Source organism: Cibotium barometz, chromosome 48 (genome assembly GCF_041138505.1).
Source record: "Cibotium barometz isolate CiBa-2024 chromosome 48, ASM4113850v1, whole genome shotgun sequence".
NCBI lineage: Eukaryota > Viridiplantae > Streptophyta > Polypodiopsida > Cyatheales > Cibotiaceae > Cibotium > Cibotium barometz.
The window spans coordinates 15,811,819-15,829,242 of NC_141093.1; the positions used below are offsets into that span (position 1 = coordinate 15,811,819).

Genomic DNA, 17,424 nt, shown 5'->3' on the forward strand with positions numbered 1-17,424 from the left:
CATCAAAATAGTTTGGCTGATTTGTAAGCATAGTATGCTTGGTTAGAAAGCCTTCTTGTATAACCTAAGAGACCTTCATGACCATCACACACATAGTTGATAAAGGAGGTTAATCCTAAAAATAAAGGGGGCCATTTTGATAGAGGATCAATAGTATACATGGATCCCTCTACTCATAAATCCACATGCTTTTTCCATGCATCTCTATTCTCATGTATTATTGATTGTTGCGTTAAGGTAACCTCCATCCTCTTATACATAGGTGCATACCAAGCATCAAGTTAAAGGTGAATATCTGTTTTCTTACTTTGTGTATCCTATAACTCCATTAAAATCATTGACATACATAAGTAATTCATACTAACATTGACTCAAATCATACAAAAATCAAAACCATTGAACTTTAAAAATATAATTTTTATCTTAAAACATTGATAAAAGCATTAATATTACATATCATCATTAAACAAATTCCGGTGTGACAACAGAGTGAGGACGTGACAAATGAGCTAGCGCACCCACAATGGGAAGTTGCATTCGAAGGCAAGACCCAATAACACATGCTTCGACAAGGCTAAGGTAAACTCTTGACTTAACAAGCTAGTTGAAGCTTAGTATTGGTAAGTTCCTCATGACCTTGAAAAACAAGTAAATAGTTACTAAGTTGTTAATTAGTATGTATATTGTAATTTTATTGGATAGCATTATAAATTTTATAATGTAATGTGGTAAGAAAGAAGAAACTTTTGATTGAACGAGAAATACATGTAGTTGTGGTGTAATTACAAGTATTGAGCGGGTTGCTAATAAGCTTGATTATTTTGGGCCTTTTTAAGCCTATTCAAGAATTTTAGAGGTTTCATTTGTGAAAATCAATGTGTGTGTCTTTGATGTCAAATGGTTCAAGATAGTATGTAGAGGTGCTCAAGCAACAATGTTGAAGAAGCATCTAAATGAGTTTTTTGTTATCAACTCAAGTAAATTAAGACAAGGTGCAAGCAACCATTTGTCCTACCTTCATATTGTCAACATTGTGAACAAGATTGTATGTGATTATCTCTTTTTGGTTCTTTCCTTTTCTAATATAGACGATGGCACATGCAAATGACTCATTTGTATGTACTTTTTTTCCTAAAAAAAGTACATCCAAATTACTCATAATGTGGAAAATAGATGTTAATGATGCTTCTCTCCTTCAATTTCTTTATTTAATACATTTACTCTACGTGCACAAATGTAAGCTTAATGTGCACGATATAGTTGTGACTTAGTGCAACAGTGTAATAGTTTACTTGTAAGATTAGGCATCAATGATGGCACTAAGCTATGCCCTATGACATGCCTAGGCCTCATAGTAATAAACTATTTTACATGGCCTAATATTTTAAGTCTTACACTAGGATGAGGACCCTTTACTTATAAGCAAAATTGTTGTCTCAACAAGACTATGGACCTTGAAGAGGGATGGCAATCCATGAAACAAAGTAGCTACATAAACATTTCAAATTCAAGTTTTTATAGTCTTCTTTTATGTTGAATGTTGAAGGTTTTCATTACTATGGGATCATGGAGATAGCTTCATCTATGCTTATAAGGGTGTTTACACATTTATGAGTGCATGTTATCACTCTGGAACAGACATAGCCCCATGGCAGTGGATGCTATGAAAAGGGCTAAAGCAAAGTATCCAGAGGCACGACCCATCGACATCATGCACTTTAGACAGGCAAATGAAAGGATAGGGCTCGGGCATGCATGGGTGAGCAGTAGGAAAAGAGCTTATGAGCCCCATGGGAGAGTGGAAACATCGTCAAACATAGGAAATAACATCGTCAAACATAGGAAATAGATGGAGCAAGCCATTGTGTGCCCTTCAAATTATAAGAAGATAGAGAAGTCATTAAGCAGGTGCGTGGAGATTTGTAAGTAAAAGGACCTAAGGGTGGGTTCTTATGGTATTTTGTAGAGGGGAGCAACCGTTGCAACCTTCTAGGGAGGAGCCTTGTGATTTTATTTTTCATTGTTTGGGGGGGCTTTCTTGGAGGTTTGAAGAGAAATGGCTGCAGGCTGGAGCAAGAGCACGCACTCATTCGAGAAAGCAAGCGTTCCTGCGAGTCTCAAGCCCACAGAGGAGAGCGTAGGTGAGGGGCCCAAAAATAAAATAATTAAAAAAAATAAAATAATCACCAGAGACCGTTGCACACGTTGACACAAGTTCGCACTTTTAGCACTGGAATAATTCTTCTTATTCGTATGGGGTGATCGCATGGAGTGCAGGGGCCAGCACCATCGGTGCTAAAAGTTTCCTTATAAAGAAATGCAAGCATGATGACGGTGATCATGCGCAGGCCTGCAAGGGATTCTTGGTGGACCTTGGGTACCCCGGGCTCAATAGAGTTGTGGACAGCTTCCTTCGAGTGGCAGGGGTGCGTCCCCCTCATATGCTTTCTTTTCTGTATAAAGCTTTTGTGTGTGTGTGTGTGAGAGAGAGAGAGAGAGAGAGAGTGAGAGAGAGAGAGAGTGTGTGTGTGTAGATGTTGGGCATCTGCTTTCTTTTCTGTATAAAGCTTGTGTGTGTGTGTGTGTGTGTGTGTGTGTGAGCGAGAGAGAGAGAGAGAGAGAGAGAGAGAGAGAGAGTGTGTGTGTAGATGTTGGGCATATGTTGTGTGAGAGAGAGAGAGAGAGTGTGTGTGTAGATGTTGGGCTTTGTGGACAATATGGCATGCAAGAAATCTGTTGGTTTTTCATTCCGTAAGGATTGCACGCGCTATCATTACTTTCGTCAATCCTTGCATCAGTCTTTGTTTGATAGCATTCATCTGTGTCTTTGTTTGACAGCATTCTTCTGTATTAGATCGATAATGGCCAGTTGCCTTTGTTTTTTCACTATCTTTAACTTGTGTGTGTCTTCTTCAAGAAGTTTGCCTCACTCTTGAGGGCTTCTTTCTTTGTATAGTGAAGCAATAGAACATAGCTTTTTACCTTCTTCTTTTTTTTTTTTGAGTGAGTGAGAGAGAGAGTGTGTGTGAGTGTGTGAGAGAGAGAGAGAGAGAGTTCCTCCAAAATGTCACCACGTGAGGGTGGAGGGATGTGCCACGTGTGAAGCCAGTGGGTTTGGATGATGGGTTAAAGTGACTTTGAAATATTTCTTTGGGAAGTTCAAATGCATATTGGCTGGCCTTTCTATTGAGCAGTTCTTTCCAACCTCCATTCAAAGAACTCAACTAAAAACTCTCTGATATGTGTTATAAGGCCTGCACCTTTAACAATAAAGATATCAATTTTTCCAAGGTGAAAATCAATAAACTTTATCTCCTATTTACATTATATCCTATAGGCACCCTAAAAATCTCTCTCTCTTTCTCTCTCTCTCTCTCTCTCTCTCTCTCTCTCTCTCGTATACGACTTTATTAAAAAAACTATCTTGATTACCTATAGAGCAATTTGGCAAAAACAAAAAAACAAATAAAAAAACAAGAAAACAAAGAGATATTAACCAGTTAACTAGCATTGGATAGTAATGCCCAATAAGGATCTCAATGGACATTTTCTTTTCCATTTGCTAGGTTGGAGCATTACAAGCAATGTCAAAACAAGCCATCCATTTCTCTCTTCGAGGTTTGTATGATTCTCTCTCTCTCTCTCTCTCTCTCTCTCTCTCTCTCTCTCTCTATCTATATATATATATATATATATATATATATATATATTAAAGCTAGTTTGGAGTTTGGCTTCTCATCAAAATATCTATTTCGAAATATGTAGGTCATGATTCAAATGTTGATTCTTTTTCTTCTCAACCCAAGCTAAATTTAGCAAGATTGCATGGTATAAACATCAAATGCTATACTCTTGCTTTTCTTTAGCTTTAATATTAAAAAAGATTTCATTATATCATGTTTATATAACAATGAAGTCTAAAGCTTCTTCTATTAAAAAACAATGCAATATATCCTAAGGCTTTTTCTTCTATTAAAAAACAATACAATATATACTTTTTTTATTAGAATTTTATATTAAAAAAGAATTCATTATATCAAGTTCATATAACAGTCTAAAGCTTCTTCTATTAAAAAACAATACAATATATTTCAAGTTCATATAACAGTAAAGTCTAAAACTTCTTCAATTGCTTAAACTTGCAGGGGAGACAAGCAAACAATCCTTGGAGAAATTGGTGAGGCTTGAGTCATGTGACTGAGGAGGGTGTTAATGCTTAAATTGAGCATTTAATTCTCAAATAATAGGAGCCAAATTGCTTAAGTTTTTAACATGATTGTGATTTTTTTATTTTTGTTTCTTTAATTTTTGTGCTTTTTTTTCACTATAGATGGAGCGTACAACAAAGGAGTCGTTGCAATGGGGTAACATGGGGAATAAACTTCATAAAATGAGGATTTGTAAGTCTTATAGCAAGGAGAGGAGGAAATCTCATGATTTTCCATGTGGTGGGTGATGCAGGATTAGCTGCAGGGATCTTTACAGGGGTGACCTTTGGCCTCCAAGAAGCACAAGGAAAGCATACTATGGTACACTTTAAGTACAACTGTTACTTGAAGCTGTGAAACCGGTAATCTTTGATTTAATAGCATTAATCAACATTATTGTTCTTCAATATTGCAGTGCCATACAGCCCTTGCAGGAGCCTTAACAGGAGCATCATTTAATCTTGCTGCTGAAGAGAAACCATGCCTTGAGCATACACTTCACAGTGCCATTACAGGCAGTGCCATAGCCGTTGCTGGAGAAATTATTCACAATTATCTATGAAAACTGCATCGTCTACAAATCTATAAAGATGGCTTCCATGCTTGGTTATTTAAGATATTAGCTACAATTACTCGCCTCACAATCAAGCAAGTTAAAAACCTTTACCTCCTAATTTTGAACCAAATTTTTAAATTTGATTTCTTACAAAGTAAATTTCAAGGTGTCTGTCGTTCTTATTTATATACAAAATATGATTACAAAAGGGGTATTTCTTTGTGAATATACTTGAATAAGATTTTGTAATTCCTTGAGTTTTTCCCCATATACTCCTCCTTAATTAGAATACTTGCAGGGCATTGGTTTTTCTCTATAATTATTTCTAAATCAAAAGGCTCCTTGTTGTGGGAAGCCATTTGGGATACATAGCCAAGTAGAAGGGAGGAACTCCCCTAAGACATTGGTAAGGGTCCCCTAAGATTCAATTGAATCTAACACTTCCTCTAGCCTCGACAGAGAAGAAGCAAGCAACTCTGATGCCTACACATGATTTAGTGGCAACCAGACATGTAAAGACCCTTCATACGTTAAGTCTAACCTTGGCTTCAACTAGCTTCTATGCTGCGTGATACAGAGACCACATTATATGCAATCAATACCAAGTGTATATCCAAAATGTTTAACAATAAACAAGCTTGGCAAACTCATCATCACACAAGAATCAACAAACAAAGCTTCTCAAGAAGAGAGAAACAGACTCATGCCAGCACAAGGGCAAGCACATCTACATAATAGTGAAAAAGCTTAAAATTGTCATTTCCACTTTACCCTCAAAATAAACTTGGGTTGATCCAAAATAATGTATTCGCATATACTCGCAGAATATTGTCAATGTTTTCAACAACTCCAAACCTTTTTGCAGTAGGGAAAGTTGTTTTGAATGAGAACAGACATCTTTCACCAAATGAACCCTTGACATGATTATTATAATTTTTTTCTAAGTTTTGCTCGCGGTACCTGATCTTGAGTGTGATCTTGTGATCTATTCAAGATTAAACCTTGCCGAACCATGCTAAAATTCATCCTGCAAGCCCATGACACAGTCATTATGAGGAATCTAAGCAATGTCATTAGAAATGCGCACTTACGGTCGGCAGTCCATCGCCCTAGAGTTACTGCAGCACCCTCAGACGGGGTCATAAGTTAAAACCCCACCACCTAGCTATATATGTATACATATCCACACTCTGTATGTGTGTGTGTCTCTCTCTCTATCTCTCTCTCTCGTGTGTGTGTGTGTGTGTGTCTCTCTCTCTCTCTCTCTCTCTCTCTCTCTCTCTCTCTCGTGTGTGTGTGTGTGTGTGTGTGGAGAGTGTTTTTCCACTGTTTCTGATATCTGAATAGTAGCTGTCCCACCTTGGGACAGCTATGAATGTACCATACAATCCTTACTGAAGCAGTGGTTTCACCAAAAAAAAAAAAAGTGTGTATGTGTATGTGTATGTGCAACTCAAAGAAAAAAGGAGATAAACATACAAAACCACCCAATAAAAAGCAGCCGCAGCTGTTAAGTTGCTTTGACTTACATGATAATTGTAATCATCAATCTGCAAAGTTTAAACGCATAGTATTAGTTAGAGCCTTGTTTCATAATCAACCATACTTTGTAGCTCATGGGAATGTAAATAATCATACCCGAGGTCTGTGTCTGTGATCCTTCCGCCAGTGATCCCTATCGTAATCTCGCCTTGCACGATCATAATGTTTTTTGTATTTTGGTTGTGAATCTTCTGTCCTTTTTTCCTGCAGAAAACCCATCACTCTACGTTTTTTTAAAGAGTTGTGTGCGAGTTCTCTCTCTCTCTCTCTCTCTCTCTCTCTCTCTCTCTCTCTCTCTCCCCCCCCCAAAAAAAAGGGGCTGATGAAATTCTTCTCCTGCTAAAAGACACTAAGACACTTCAAGAAAACAACAATGCATGTTCAGCAAATGCTTGTTCATATATACATAGCAAAGGCTTGAAGTGTATTAGTTCAGAGCATGCCTCCTCTTCTCTAGCTTGTATAATTTTTTGTTCTTCTGCGAACGACTCCTTTTCCGCCTGTCCAGAAATAAGATCCAAATGAAAATGAAGTGCATTTTATCCTTGAATGGGCTTAAAGGCTTGAAATTTAGGACCCCCCCCCCCCCCCCCCCCCTCCCCTTCTTCTACCTCTCTATTCTGACCCCAAGTCTCTTCTGCGACCCGCTTGGCATATTCAGGGTCATCGCAAACCAATATGTTATCAAACAGTGACCCTGATTTCACCTGATTAATCAATCGACAAAGGGGATTAGGGAAATGATTAAGGATGATAAACCAAACTTGATCATCCATAATAATCAAAACGTGTGCTCAAAAGAAGAGAAAAACCTGCCAGAGTTCAATTCCAAAGTATTTCAAGGGCTGAAACACATAGAGATCTGGATCATCTACAAACTCTGTTCACATCCAAGGCAATAGTCATGACACAACCAACTGTGAAGGCTTACCAAAATATGATTAAAACCTTTTGTAAACCCAAATAAATAAATAAATAAATCTTGGAAAGTAATTCTATGCAAGTTTGTTATGCATATTTTGCTTGTATTTCTGCTGCTCAACCTCCAACTGCCACATTGATGCTTGGCAGATGTTGGACGAGATCATTTCTCACACTGCTTAAGGGGGTGGGATTGGCTTGCCTGGATTCATCCCACATGGTAGGGGGAGCTCCGTGGATGGGGTTTATAAGGGCCAAAGGGGCAGTGGGCCTCTCTTACCTCCCTGGGCCCATGGCTTTGGCATAGGGGAGCACTGATTGACGGGCTTGGGGACCCCATCAGCAACACCAGCCTCCCACATACGCAGATGAGTGCTCTCCATGGCTGGCCATCCAAGATGTGTTGGCAAAGATGCTGCTCGGTTGACATAGCCGCCTCCAACAGGGTATTTATGCATCTACCCATGTTAAGTGGGAGGGCATCTGTTGGATGGACGGGAGAGAGAGCCTTATCCACATCCATAGCTGGAATTGCTGGCAGATGATGGTAGGGGATGGGCAAGAAAGCCTTGTCCAAATAACATCCACCACTGAAATTGCCCGTGGATGACAGGTGAGTGTAGATGTGTAAGCAGTCTCATGATCCACCCTTCTGTTCAATACTACTGATGCATCTAATTGTTTATCATTTAACTCTCGCCAATTTGATGGCTTAAGCTACCTGGATTATCGATCCATGGAATTCTCCACTTCCCCTTGTAATTTGGATTTTTCACTCTCTGCACACAATTACCACCATATTCCTTTTTTTTTTTCTTACAAGCATCACTTAAAAAACATTAAATCCAAACAACCCAAAATAAATGAATAAATAGAGTTTAAAAATACTTTGCCCTTCCATGGACCCTTGTATTGTGGGTTTCTGATCTTGGGAGCTCTCCACTCTCCATCAATCTCATCATCCCAATCAGCAGGCTGCAGCAAAAAGGCTCACAATATCAGATATTCTTATTGTTGGTCGCTGACACCGATCACTTCACAAAAGAAGCATACCTTCTTGGCTTTCGGATCCGGTATCTCTCGTGGGATTGAATCGTAACCCTGTAGCCAAATAACATAACTAAAAAGAATCAACCATGGAAATTCTTTGTTCATTGTCCCGTAAAAAGATACCCGCTCCAGATTTGGCCTATAAAAAACTGTGAAAAATACATGGCCAGTCAGGCACCAGTGACACAATGGGCCATGTCCACATCTCTTCTGGGACTCCCACTAAAAGATAATCCATCGTATGGCAGCATTGAATAGACTGGGTGGCGAATCCTCCCCCAGCAGTTCCATTTGGACAGACCTCATCCACACCCTGCACAGCCAATGGGAGCACCTCCATACAGGACCCAGACCAGACAGCTTTTCTACACATCTGGAGCCCCGTTGACTGGCAGCGAGGATGGGATCATTAAAGGCCCTAGTGTGGCTCATCCCCTCGCCCGCATACCATCCTTCCAAAAGCATCGACTCATGAACGGGCCCTCCCCCTTTTTTTCTTAGATGGCTGTTATCTGTTTTCTCTTATATATTTCTGTCTTTACTCCCTTTTTTTTTAAGGGAAAAATGTGAAAATACAATGATAATACCTCTGGTTTCCCAGCATTAGGATCAAAAATGTACTCCTTTTCATCATCCCAATCAGCAGGCTGCAAGCCCAAGCAACCAACCATTTTAGAGAAGTATGGCACCGTTAGTATGCACGATGATCCATCTAGCCATGAGACATGCGCAGTGATCCATGGAAACATAAAATGCAGTAACCTAAAGGCCTTTATACTATAACATGTTACCTTCTTTGCATGAACGTCCTTGATCTTGCGGGGTGGTAGCATATCCCAATCCGTATACAAACTTCCGGCCTCACGTTCTTTGTTATCAACTAAGATACTGTAAGAGGCATCAGGTCTAATGATCAACGTGTACACATGGGTGAGCTGGTCTGACTCACATTTCACGTCTTTCTTGATGGGGTAAGTCTGGCCATTGTAAGCAAGGATGGCATGCAACTTCTTCGTATCTGTGCCACATAGATCGGGTCCAAACATGATACTGCATAACCACAATAATGGCCGCCCAATCAATACCATATTTGAATTCATATGGGAAGTCCAAGTTGCTAAGAGTGCATATGAAGCTAAAAATCATTCTCGGTTGTGCTTGTTTACCTGTAGGGTGTATCACCGCTGAATCTCTTCTGATTCACGTAACCACTCATGAGTTTCACATAAGCACCTCCACATTCTATCTTCTGTTCATTTTTCACAGAGTACTGAAGGACTAGAGTTCTGTTCTTGTTGTTGAACTGAGGAAATTTGGCAGAGATTGCAAAGAAACGAGCATCCGGGTAGGTTTGAATACCTGCAAAGTAACCACAAAACCTATGAAATTCTAAAACCGCTTGCTATACACAACATCAAAACCCTTCAATCCCCTTGCAAATGAACCCCATTATTAAAGCCCTTGCATACAAAACCCTTATTTCAGCCCTTAAATCCCCTTCCATATGAAACCACCATTAAAGCCCTTAAATCCCCTACAATATGAAACACTCCAATAAATCCCCTTCCATATGAAACACTCATTAAAGCCCTTATTTCTCTCACAAATGAGACCCTCATTATCGCTATCACCCTTATTTCTCTTACAAAGAAAATCCTCACTATAGCCCTTGATCTCCTTGCAAATGAAACCCTCATGATGGCCCTTACTCTCCTTGCAATGCAACCATTTATTAAATACCCTTGCAAGCGATACCATCATTAAATCCCCTAATCTCCCTTGCATCAGAAACCCTTGATCACCTTCTTTTTTGAGAACCCAGATCTCTTTACTGTGATCTCACATGGATCTGCATTCCAATACGGGAATTCACAGGCAAGCACAAGACCCAGAGGTAAACACACTCAATGCAGCTGCAAGCTTAAGATCTGTGCACAATTATGATTCCAAAATGGGCTGCAAAGAAAATATGTATGGACTTACAAAGGGTTTTGTTTTCTACCTTTGTCATCTGGGTCACCGAACCATGTTCCGGGGGTGTGCCTCCAGCTTCCAGCCAGACCCTCGCTCACCTTCCAGTCAGATTTCACCCACCGGCTCTCCCAGTCATCTGCATTTGCATTTGAGTTTCAATTTGCACTTGTATTCGCATTTGCAAAGGGGACTGGCAAGTTTTGAATGATTGAAAACATGGGGTTCTGTCTCTCTCTCTCTCTCTCTCTCTCTCTCTCTCTCTCTCTCACACACACACACACAAAGCAAGAGAAGATCCACATGATTCATTTTTAAAAAAAGGAAGGAACAGGCGTACCATCATCAAATCGTTCCTCGAAAAAGATTTCCGCCAAAGCTTGCCATGAGAGGAACACTAGCAGGAAACAGATGAGACGGAGATGAAGGCTTGTTACCATTTGGGAAGAAACTTTCTTTCGCACACTGCTTCACCCCTCTCTCCCCTTCCTGTTAAATGACTGGAGATGGTGGACTCCTTTTAAGTTTCAAAGTCAAACGGCAAGGCTTCTGGAGGTTTCTGAGTCAAGTCACGAAAGCACTTGTTCGTTCCATTAAAGTCATAGACCATATCCCATTGAAATTCTCGAGTTTATACTATGTAGGCCTAGGTCTTGTGGCCTGAACTTTAAAGTCATGTTAGGTCTTGTGGCCTAAACTTTAAAGTCATGTTATATCATATGATATATCATCTCATTCAAGCATGCTGATGGGTATATAGCATACCTTAGGAAATATCAATTTTAATCAAAGTTTCTCTCTTTTAGTACAAAATCCACTCAATTCAGGTCTTTCAACTCTCTCTCTCTCTCTCTCTCTCTCTCTCTCTCTCTCACTCACACACACACACACACAGACAGAACTCGAGGTTCTATCAAGAGGTTGTTGTGGGCCAAGAAGCACAACAAAGAGGGGCATTGTTGTATGATGTAGCCACCCATGAAGCTAGAGCTAAACAAGCACATATGTACTTTCAATCATAAGATTTCTTGCTCCCGTGGTGGCAAGCCAAAGCTAGAGTTACTACCTCCCAACTTGGGAGGTTTGCTGCCCTTTTTGTCCACCAACCTTGGCCTCTTGCTAATGATTAAAGAGTTGTGTGGCTTCTTTCATATATAGGCTCTTGGAAAAGCCTTTCTTTGGATGGATAAGATATTCTCTCCTTCAAAAGGTGCCCCCTTTTGCAAGTTCATCCTAAAGACTTGGAAATAAGTGTTTCAATTAGTTGAGTGGAAAGGGCGTCAAAGGGTAACTCCCTTCTTAGTATTTGTTGGTCTATGGCCTTCTACCCTCATCTCTATGGCTCTTGGAAAAACCTTTCTTTAGATGGATAAGATATTCTCTCCTTCAAAAGGTGCCCCCTTTTGTCGTAAAGACTTGGAAATAAGTGTTTCAAGTGGAAAGGGCATCAAAGGGTAACTCCCTTCTTAGTATTTGCTAGTCTATAGTCCTTCAAGGCTTTGAAATCACAAAGATGGTCATGAGTCAAGATAAGACGAAACAAACATGGCCATGAGTCAAGATGAGACAAAACTAAAGCTAAGGTTGGGCAAGTTAGCGGTAGCACAGAGAGGCTTATTGCAAGAGACAATAAGATGCTAAGATATGGACCCTATTGGATATCAATGCTCCACTCTCATATTCTATTGTCCAGGGACTAGCTAGCTTATGTTTGTACTGCCCCCATTATGAGGAGTAGCCATGGTTGAGCACGTATACGAAACTAGGAGGCCATATGGTTAGAGATAGCTTGGATTAAATTTGGCACATTGCAAAATAGGCTACATACTACACTAGACCGTTATCTCATACGGGTCCACACATGAGTAGGTAGACTTTACTCTCGGACACCATGTCCTAACATTGAGTGCTACATAATTTCTAATACATCTTTATGGACCGAGTCTACACTGTGTGAACAGTAGCACTGACTATGACCGTGGACCTACATGGTCATGTCATGGCTATTATGTGTATACATGCCTATAAAGATACACAACCAGTCCCTTCTCCACACATTTCATTAGTCATCACTATGAGTTTACTCCCTAGCTTCTACTAGCATACAACCTCCGTCTTAGAAGTTCCAGATTAGCCATCAAAGCTCCCTTCATAAGAGCACATGTAAGGTTCCCCCCTCGTAAAATAGGGGAAACACTTAAGATAGTCCACTAAGTCTTAACTTGGAGTAAATTTCCTATTTAACGACACCTTGACCATGTAGAGACTCAAGGATATGATTCATGGGTAAGACCTAGTCCTATCCCGCAGGGGGAGTATGATCTTCTAAAAATCAAATCACCCATAGGGTAATTGATAAATTGGGCAACTACTAGACTTGATTTCTAGAGGCAACGCTTTTTTCCTTATCCATGCAAGGCACAGCTGCTGGCCTAGTCTTTTAGAATAGAGTTGCCCCAAGAACCTATTTATCTAGCGTAGGGCTTTCACTTAATCTATTGGAATCGGGTCCACCCGTCCGTAGGATGGTGCCGTCAATGCATTCCATCCTCCCACTTTCTACACTACTCACGCGTCAATTTGTTTTCTAATTAATCCTACCACACTGTTTGACATAAATAAACATATTCCTTAATTAAGGCCCTTTTCACAAGGTTTATTAAAACAGCCTTTTTCCACAGTATAATAATGCCAAAGACAAGATTTATAAAAAAGTTTATACATGAATCAATTTCATACAAGCCAAATCGGATGTCTTATTCTTTTCCTTTATACTGCCAATGATCTAGAATTCGGCCTTCCAGCCTCTACATGCTGGGCAAAATCCTACGGGACCATACACCTCATCGTCGGTCTCACTAGCGAGGATTCAAGCCAACCTATCGCCCTCACAGGCTCCATCGCTCGATCCTCCCACCCCTCAAAGGGATGTCTACATACTAGGGTGGGCTTATTCACCGCACTAGCCTGGGCCCTCAGAACTAGGCAGCATCATAATCTCTCGCCTCAATCGGCGATCCTTATTCTCCCAATGGTATGAGGGATACCTTCTTGGGCCATTCTCGGGCTTTGCTAACGACGCCGCCCGGCTACACAAGCACGAAACGGAGTTAGCGTCGAAGCCAGGAAAAACATGCACTCTTTAAAGATAACAATTTCAATGCAATTTATTGAATGCAGCATCACACAATTCGTAGCTTCATACAATTTTATGTCATTATTTTAAAAGGAAAAGATACACATTTATTAACGCTAATATAAAAAGAACTCTTCTTTAAAAGATAACAAAGCTAACCTGGCCACCATTTCCTTGAGGAGCTTGTAAAGGGAGGGTTGGAGCCGCGGGGGCATCTTCCCTAGTCTCGTTGTTGCGCACTCCTCCCAAGGTAATATTCTGACGTTTTCGAGAAGGGGCCATCTTGGATGTCGTCTTGTAGGGCTCGCTGTCGTGGTCGAAACGCTTCAGTCGGATCTCAATTCTGAGATCGTTTGCTCACCGTATGAGCAAAAGACCACAGCGCATGTATCCTCTCTTAAGGCTAAAACCTCTTACTAAACTCTGCAGTGCGCCCGTGTAACTTACCACGTAGTGGGTTCCGTTCACCGGTTCCACCATACCGAATTGATAGATCGACATTAGCTTGTCGAATTTTTCCTGATCACAAATCTCTGTTATGTTGCATTCCGGTTTGATGCCAAACCTCCCGTACAGGGAGTTCATTGTCAATTTGTGCAGAGAAGACAAGAATCTTTATGAATAGAGGGATAGGAGAGAGGCCTCGAAAGAGATCATTTTCTTTAAGTTATTCTATCGATTTTCTAATTCATTCTTTTTTTTTCTGCATTACGCTATGTTCAGTTCGGTAAGATCTCAAGAAGCTTCTTTAATGGGTGTAGGATCACCGCAGGGTACCGTGGAACCGGGAATATTGACTACTTTGGGATTGGCATAAATATGTTTATGATTTATTGGCTATCTGGCTTAGAAAATATGTTCGCGAGAGGGAATGCGAACCGAAATGACGTCCAATCTTTTTTCTAGAAAGGGTAAAAGATTGATGTGTTTCTCTTTAATAGTTTTTAGTAATGGTTCGAGCCTCTATATCTTAAGCGCTTCCCCAAGGCTCTGGGGGGTGGCCGGAAGCCGGGAAAAGGCTTTACGCTTTACCCAATATCCCTGCTGAGCTGAGCCCTACGGGCAAGCAATTTCACCAGGCCCTCTGCCAGGGGAGAACTTGCCTATCGGCAATCCGGTCCCCGGCCTCACTCATGGGGTTTTTGCCGATCAAAGAGGCGGGTACTGTGGGCCCTCTGCCCCACGCATTTAACCAGCAGCGGGCGAATGCGTGGTTCACCGGTTCCACCGAATACTCTATTGATGTCGAGGCACAAGTGCGCTTGCCAACATGAAAGGGATTCAGAACCCGGCGAAAGTGGGGAACTTTGAATCTCAAGCAAGGGCGCGCGTGACGATATCCACCCCTTCTTTGTCTTCGTTGGGAGACGGGGTGGGAATGAAACTCCGGGTATTGTCTGGGTGAGTGCCGAGTGGCGGTACTGCATCCCCGAAGGCTAAGCCTAAGTCCACGCAAATGGGGGGGATTGTGAGATGTCCTTAACACAAAAACGTTTTGCAAAAGGGGAGAAGGGCTGCTGTAAGTCTCTTCACAGGGGGGGAGAAGGGCTGCTGTAAGTCTCTTCACAGGGGGGGAGAAGAGTTAAGGACACTGCCCCCTAGCAAGCGGGGGATAGAGGAAAATTGCCTTATCTGAAAAGGGGCAAATGAGGGGGTGTGAGAGGGGTGGCTGCAAGGGACAGCTGTACTACAGCAAGTACACTGCACAAGGATAGACAGCGGTACGGACGGCGGCATAGCAGAGCACAGGCTACGCAGAAATGTGTGTTGCCCATGGAGCACCCCGGGGTTCTATATAACTGTGGGATACGAGTACGGGCGATGCGCAAAGTAAGGACGAAAGGACGGTGTACCAGCAAAGGCTATAGATCAATGGCCTGCATGGGTCTAGGGGAAAGGTACGGTGTTGGTTAACAGGGAAAGGAGTGGCACGCATGTACCTTATCTGGTCAGTTTATCTCTGGTCAGGGACAGCATGGGTGTCCACGTAGCGGTACGTGTGGACCACACAGTGGGCGGCCGTCCTTTGGTTCTTGTGTAGCCATCGTACGGGCACCCTGGTAAGTGTGTACGGTCTAAATTTTAGGGTAGGGTCCCTAAATTTGGGACGGTAGTCTCAATTTGTGTGCCGCACTACCCCGGGGAGGCGAAATTTTTTTTGTCCAGGAGGTTCTCCTGGTCATTGGGGTTCAGACCGTTCATCAATCGGACGCCCGGTCGTGCATTTATTAAGCTTTAAAGGTCGTAAAAATGACTGAAATTTACGTATAAGCTTGATCCGGTGTCTATTTTGGATGCTGTAAAATCCTATATTAGGGTAAAATCACACGCGCAGATTTCAAATTTGGGCTCAGAATTTGAAGATTCTAAGTAGAAATGACTCAAATAATAAAATCATTGATTTTTATACCATAAAAACTCATAAATTTATCTACTACATGGACATTTCTTTATTAGTGAAGATGGGTATGTTACATCCTTCCCCCCCTTAAAGAAATCGAGATGTCCTCATCTCTTCATGAATTGGGGATAATCCTTTAAGAGTGTAGCTTCATCTTCCCAAGTTGCATCCTCTTCAGGGTAATCTTTCCACTGTACTAGATGTTCTACAAGAGTTCTATTTCGGAGTTGCCTTTCCCTAGAATCTATGATGCTACTGGGCTGTAATTCAAGGACTCCTTGAGTAGGGATTACAACTTATTCATCATCAAGAATATGATCGAGACTGGGTACATAAGGTTTTAATAACAAACTTACATGAAATATATTGTGGACTTTGATATGGGCTGGGAGTTGGAGTTTATAGGCACTTTTACCTAAACACTTGATAACTTTTACCTAGACACTTGATAACTGTATAGGGACCACAATACCTAGGGCTGAGCTTCTTATATTTCCCAAGTGTAGAGAACTTCGTTTGGGTCGCAGTCGTAGAAGAACTTTGTCTCCTTCCTTGAAGATCCTTTCAGACCTCTTGGTGTCAGCATAATGCTTTTGTCAATCTTGGGCAGCTTTAATATCCTTTTGGATTGCCTTGGTTTGTTCTTCCATCTCTTCGAGCATTTTCCTGGATGCCTCAACTCTTATGGTCGGATCAAAGAAATTTAGACGAGACAAGCATTCTTGTCCATAGAGTGCTTTGAATGGTGACATTCCTATGCTTTGATGATATATAAGATGCACTGTAGGCAAATTCTACCAGAGAAAGGTATTGAATCCACCTTCTTGGCTCCCGTCCACAATATGCTCTGAGAATGTCTTCAATTACTTGATTGATTCTCTCAGTCTGGCCATCGGTCTCTGGATGATAAGCTGTGCTAAAGTAAAGTTGAGTTCCCAGGGCTTGAAATAAGGACTGCCAGAACTTTGAAGTGAAGTCAGAATCCTGGGAGACCATGAAGTTTGAGGACTTCCTTAATGAATATTCGAGCAACATCAGAAGCTTTGAAGGTCTTCTTTGCTGGTATAAGGTGAGCTACTTTGGTAAGTAAGTCCACTACTACCATAATGGAGTCATATCCTCAGTGGGGAGACTTGTGACAAAGTCCATACTAATGCACTCCCACTTCATTTGGGGAATATCTAAGGGTTGAAGTTTCCCAGGCATCTTGACCCTTTCAGCTTTGATCCTTTGGCATGAGAGACATTGCTTCAAGTACCGAAGGACATCATTTTTCAAGCCTGCCCAATGAAAGCTCCTTCTTATAGCATTTAATGTTTTTGCATAGCCTGGGTGTCCCGCAGTAGGACTATCATGAGCCATGGAGGATAAGTTTCTTTAAAGCAGGATCCTTAGGGATACATAGCCTGTGATTGAAGTAGAGGCTTCCTTCATGAGTGGAGTATCCCTTGATTAGATTCTTCTCTTTCTCTGAATTTCCCCCTTCTACTAACTTCATCATCCTCTGATAATCTAGATCATGAGATGAGACTTCTTCCACCTTGACCAGTATGGGATTATTCGGCATTGAAATTGCACTCAAGAAAGATTTGCAGCTAAGTGCATCTGCTACCACATTATCTTTCCCAGGGCGGAATTC

At 41.3% G+C, this 17,424-nt stretch overlaps 2 protein-coding genes across 4 annotated transcripts; one reads left to right on the forward strand and one right to left on the reverse strand.

The window, feature by feature from the left end:
- The first annotated feature begins 2,014 nt into the window (after positions 1-2,014).
- LOC147610868 (uncharacterized) lies at positions 2,015-5,177 on the forward strand. 3 transcript variants are annotated; one of them, XR_015263919.1, is made up of 7 exons: positions 2,015-2,141; positions 2,278-2,426; positions 3,567-3,618; positions 3,766-3,828; positions 4,146-4,177; positions 4,331-4,529; positions 4,624-5,177. XR_015263919.1 is itself a non-coding variant. In XM_086785507.1 (6 exons), the coding sequence occupies exons 1-6, from the start codon at positions 2,057-2,059 to the stop codon at positions 4,454-4,456; spliced, it is 507 nt and encodes a 168-aa protein (XP_086641633.1). In that variant the 5' UTR covers positions 2,015-2,056; the 3' UTR covers positions 4,457-5,177. The 3 variants fall into 3 exon arrangements, 2 of the variants coding, with proteins under 2 accessions (XP_086641633.1, XP_086641634.1); XM_086785507.1 differs by having other exon boundaries at positions 4,331-5,177; XM_086785508.1 differs by lacking the exon at positions 3,766-3,828 and having other exon boundaries at positions 4,331-5,177.
- Positions 5,178-5,496: 319 nt separating this feature from the next.
- Positions 5,497-10,867, reverse strand: LOC147610869 (calreticulin-like). The gene is made up of 14 exons (XM_086785506.1): positions 10,589-10,867; positions 10,280-10,387; positions 9,444-9,636; positions 9,069-9,327; positions 8,865-8,924; positions 8,281-8,328; positions 8,116-8,202; positions 7,949-8,006; positions 7,119-7,186; positions 6,918-7,013; positions 6,750-6,806; positions 6,403-6,510; positions 6,294-6,314; positions 5,497-5,791 (listed from the first exon to the last, which is right to left on the reverse strand). The coding sequence occupies exons 1-14, from the start codon at positions 10,686-10,688 to the stop codon at positions 5,780-5,782; spliced, it is 1,275 nt and encodes a 424-aa protein (XP_086641632.1). The 5' UTR covers positions 10,689-10,867; the 3' UTR covers positions 5,497-5,779.
- Between the last annotated feature and the right edge of the window lie 6,557 nt (positions 10,868-17,424).

Bases quoted from the DNA above. Each gene is read 5' to 3' on its own strand.
- LOC147610869 (XM_086785506.1), bottom strand. From the start codon at position 10,688: ATGGTAACAAGCCTTCATCTCCGTCTCATCTGTTTCCTGCTAGTGTTC. The intron at 9,328-9,443 runs GTAAACAAGCAC...GTGGTTATGCAG, and splicing joins AGCGGTGATACACCCTACAG to TATCATGTTTGGACCCGATC. The intron at 8,925-9,068 runs GTAACATGTTAT...TTGGGCTTGCAG, and splicing joins AGGACGTTCATGCAAAGAAG to CCTGCTGATTGGGATGATGA.
- LOC147610868 (XM_086785507.1), top strand. From the start codon at position 2,057: ATGGCTGCAGGCTGGAGCAAGAGCACGCACTCATTCGAGAAAGCAAGC. The intron at 2,427-3,566 runs GTGCGTCCCCCT...TCCATTTGCTAG, and splicing joins GCTTCCTTCGAGTGGCAGGG to GTTGGAGCATTACAAGCAAT. The intron at 3,619-3,765 runs GTTTGTATGATT...CGAAATATGTAG, and splicing joins CATCCATTTCTCTCTTCGAG to GTCATGATTCAAATGTTGAT.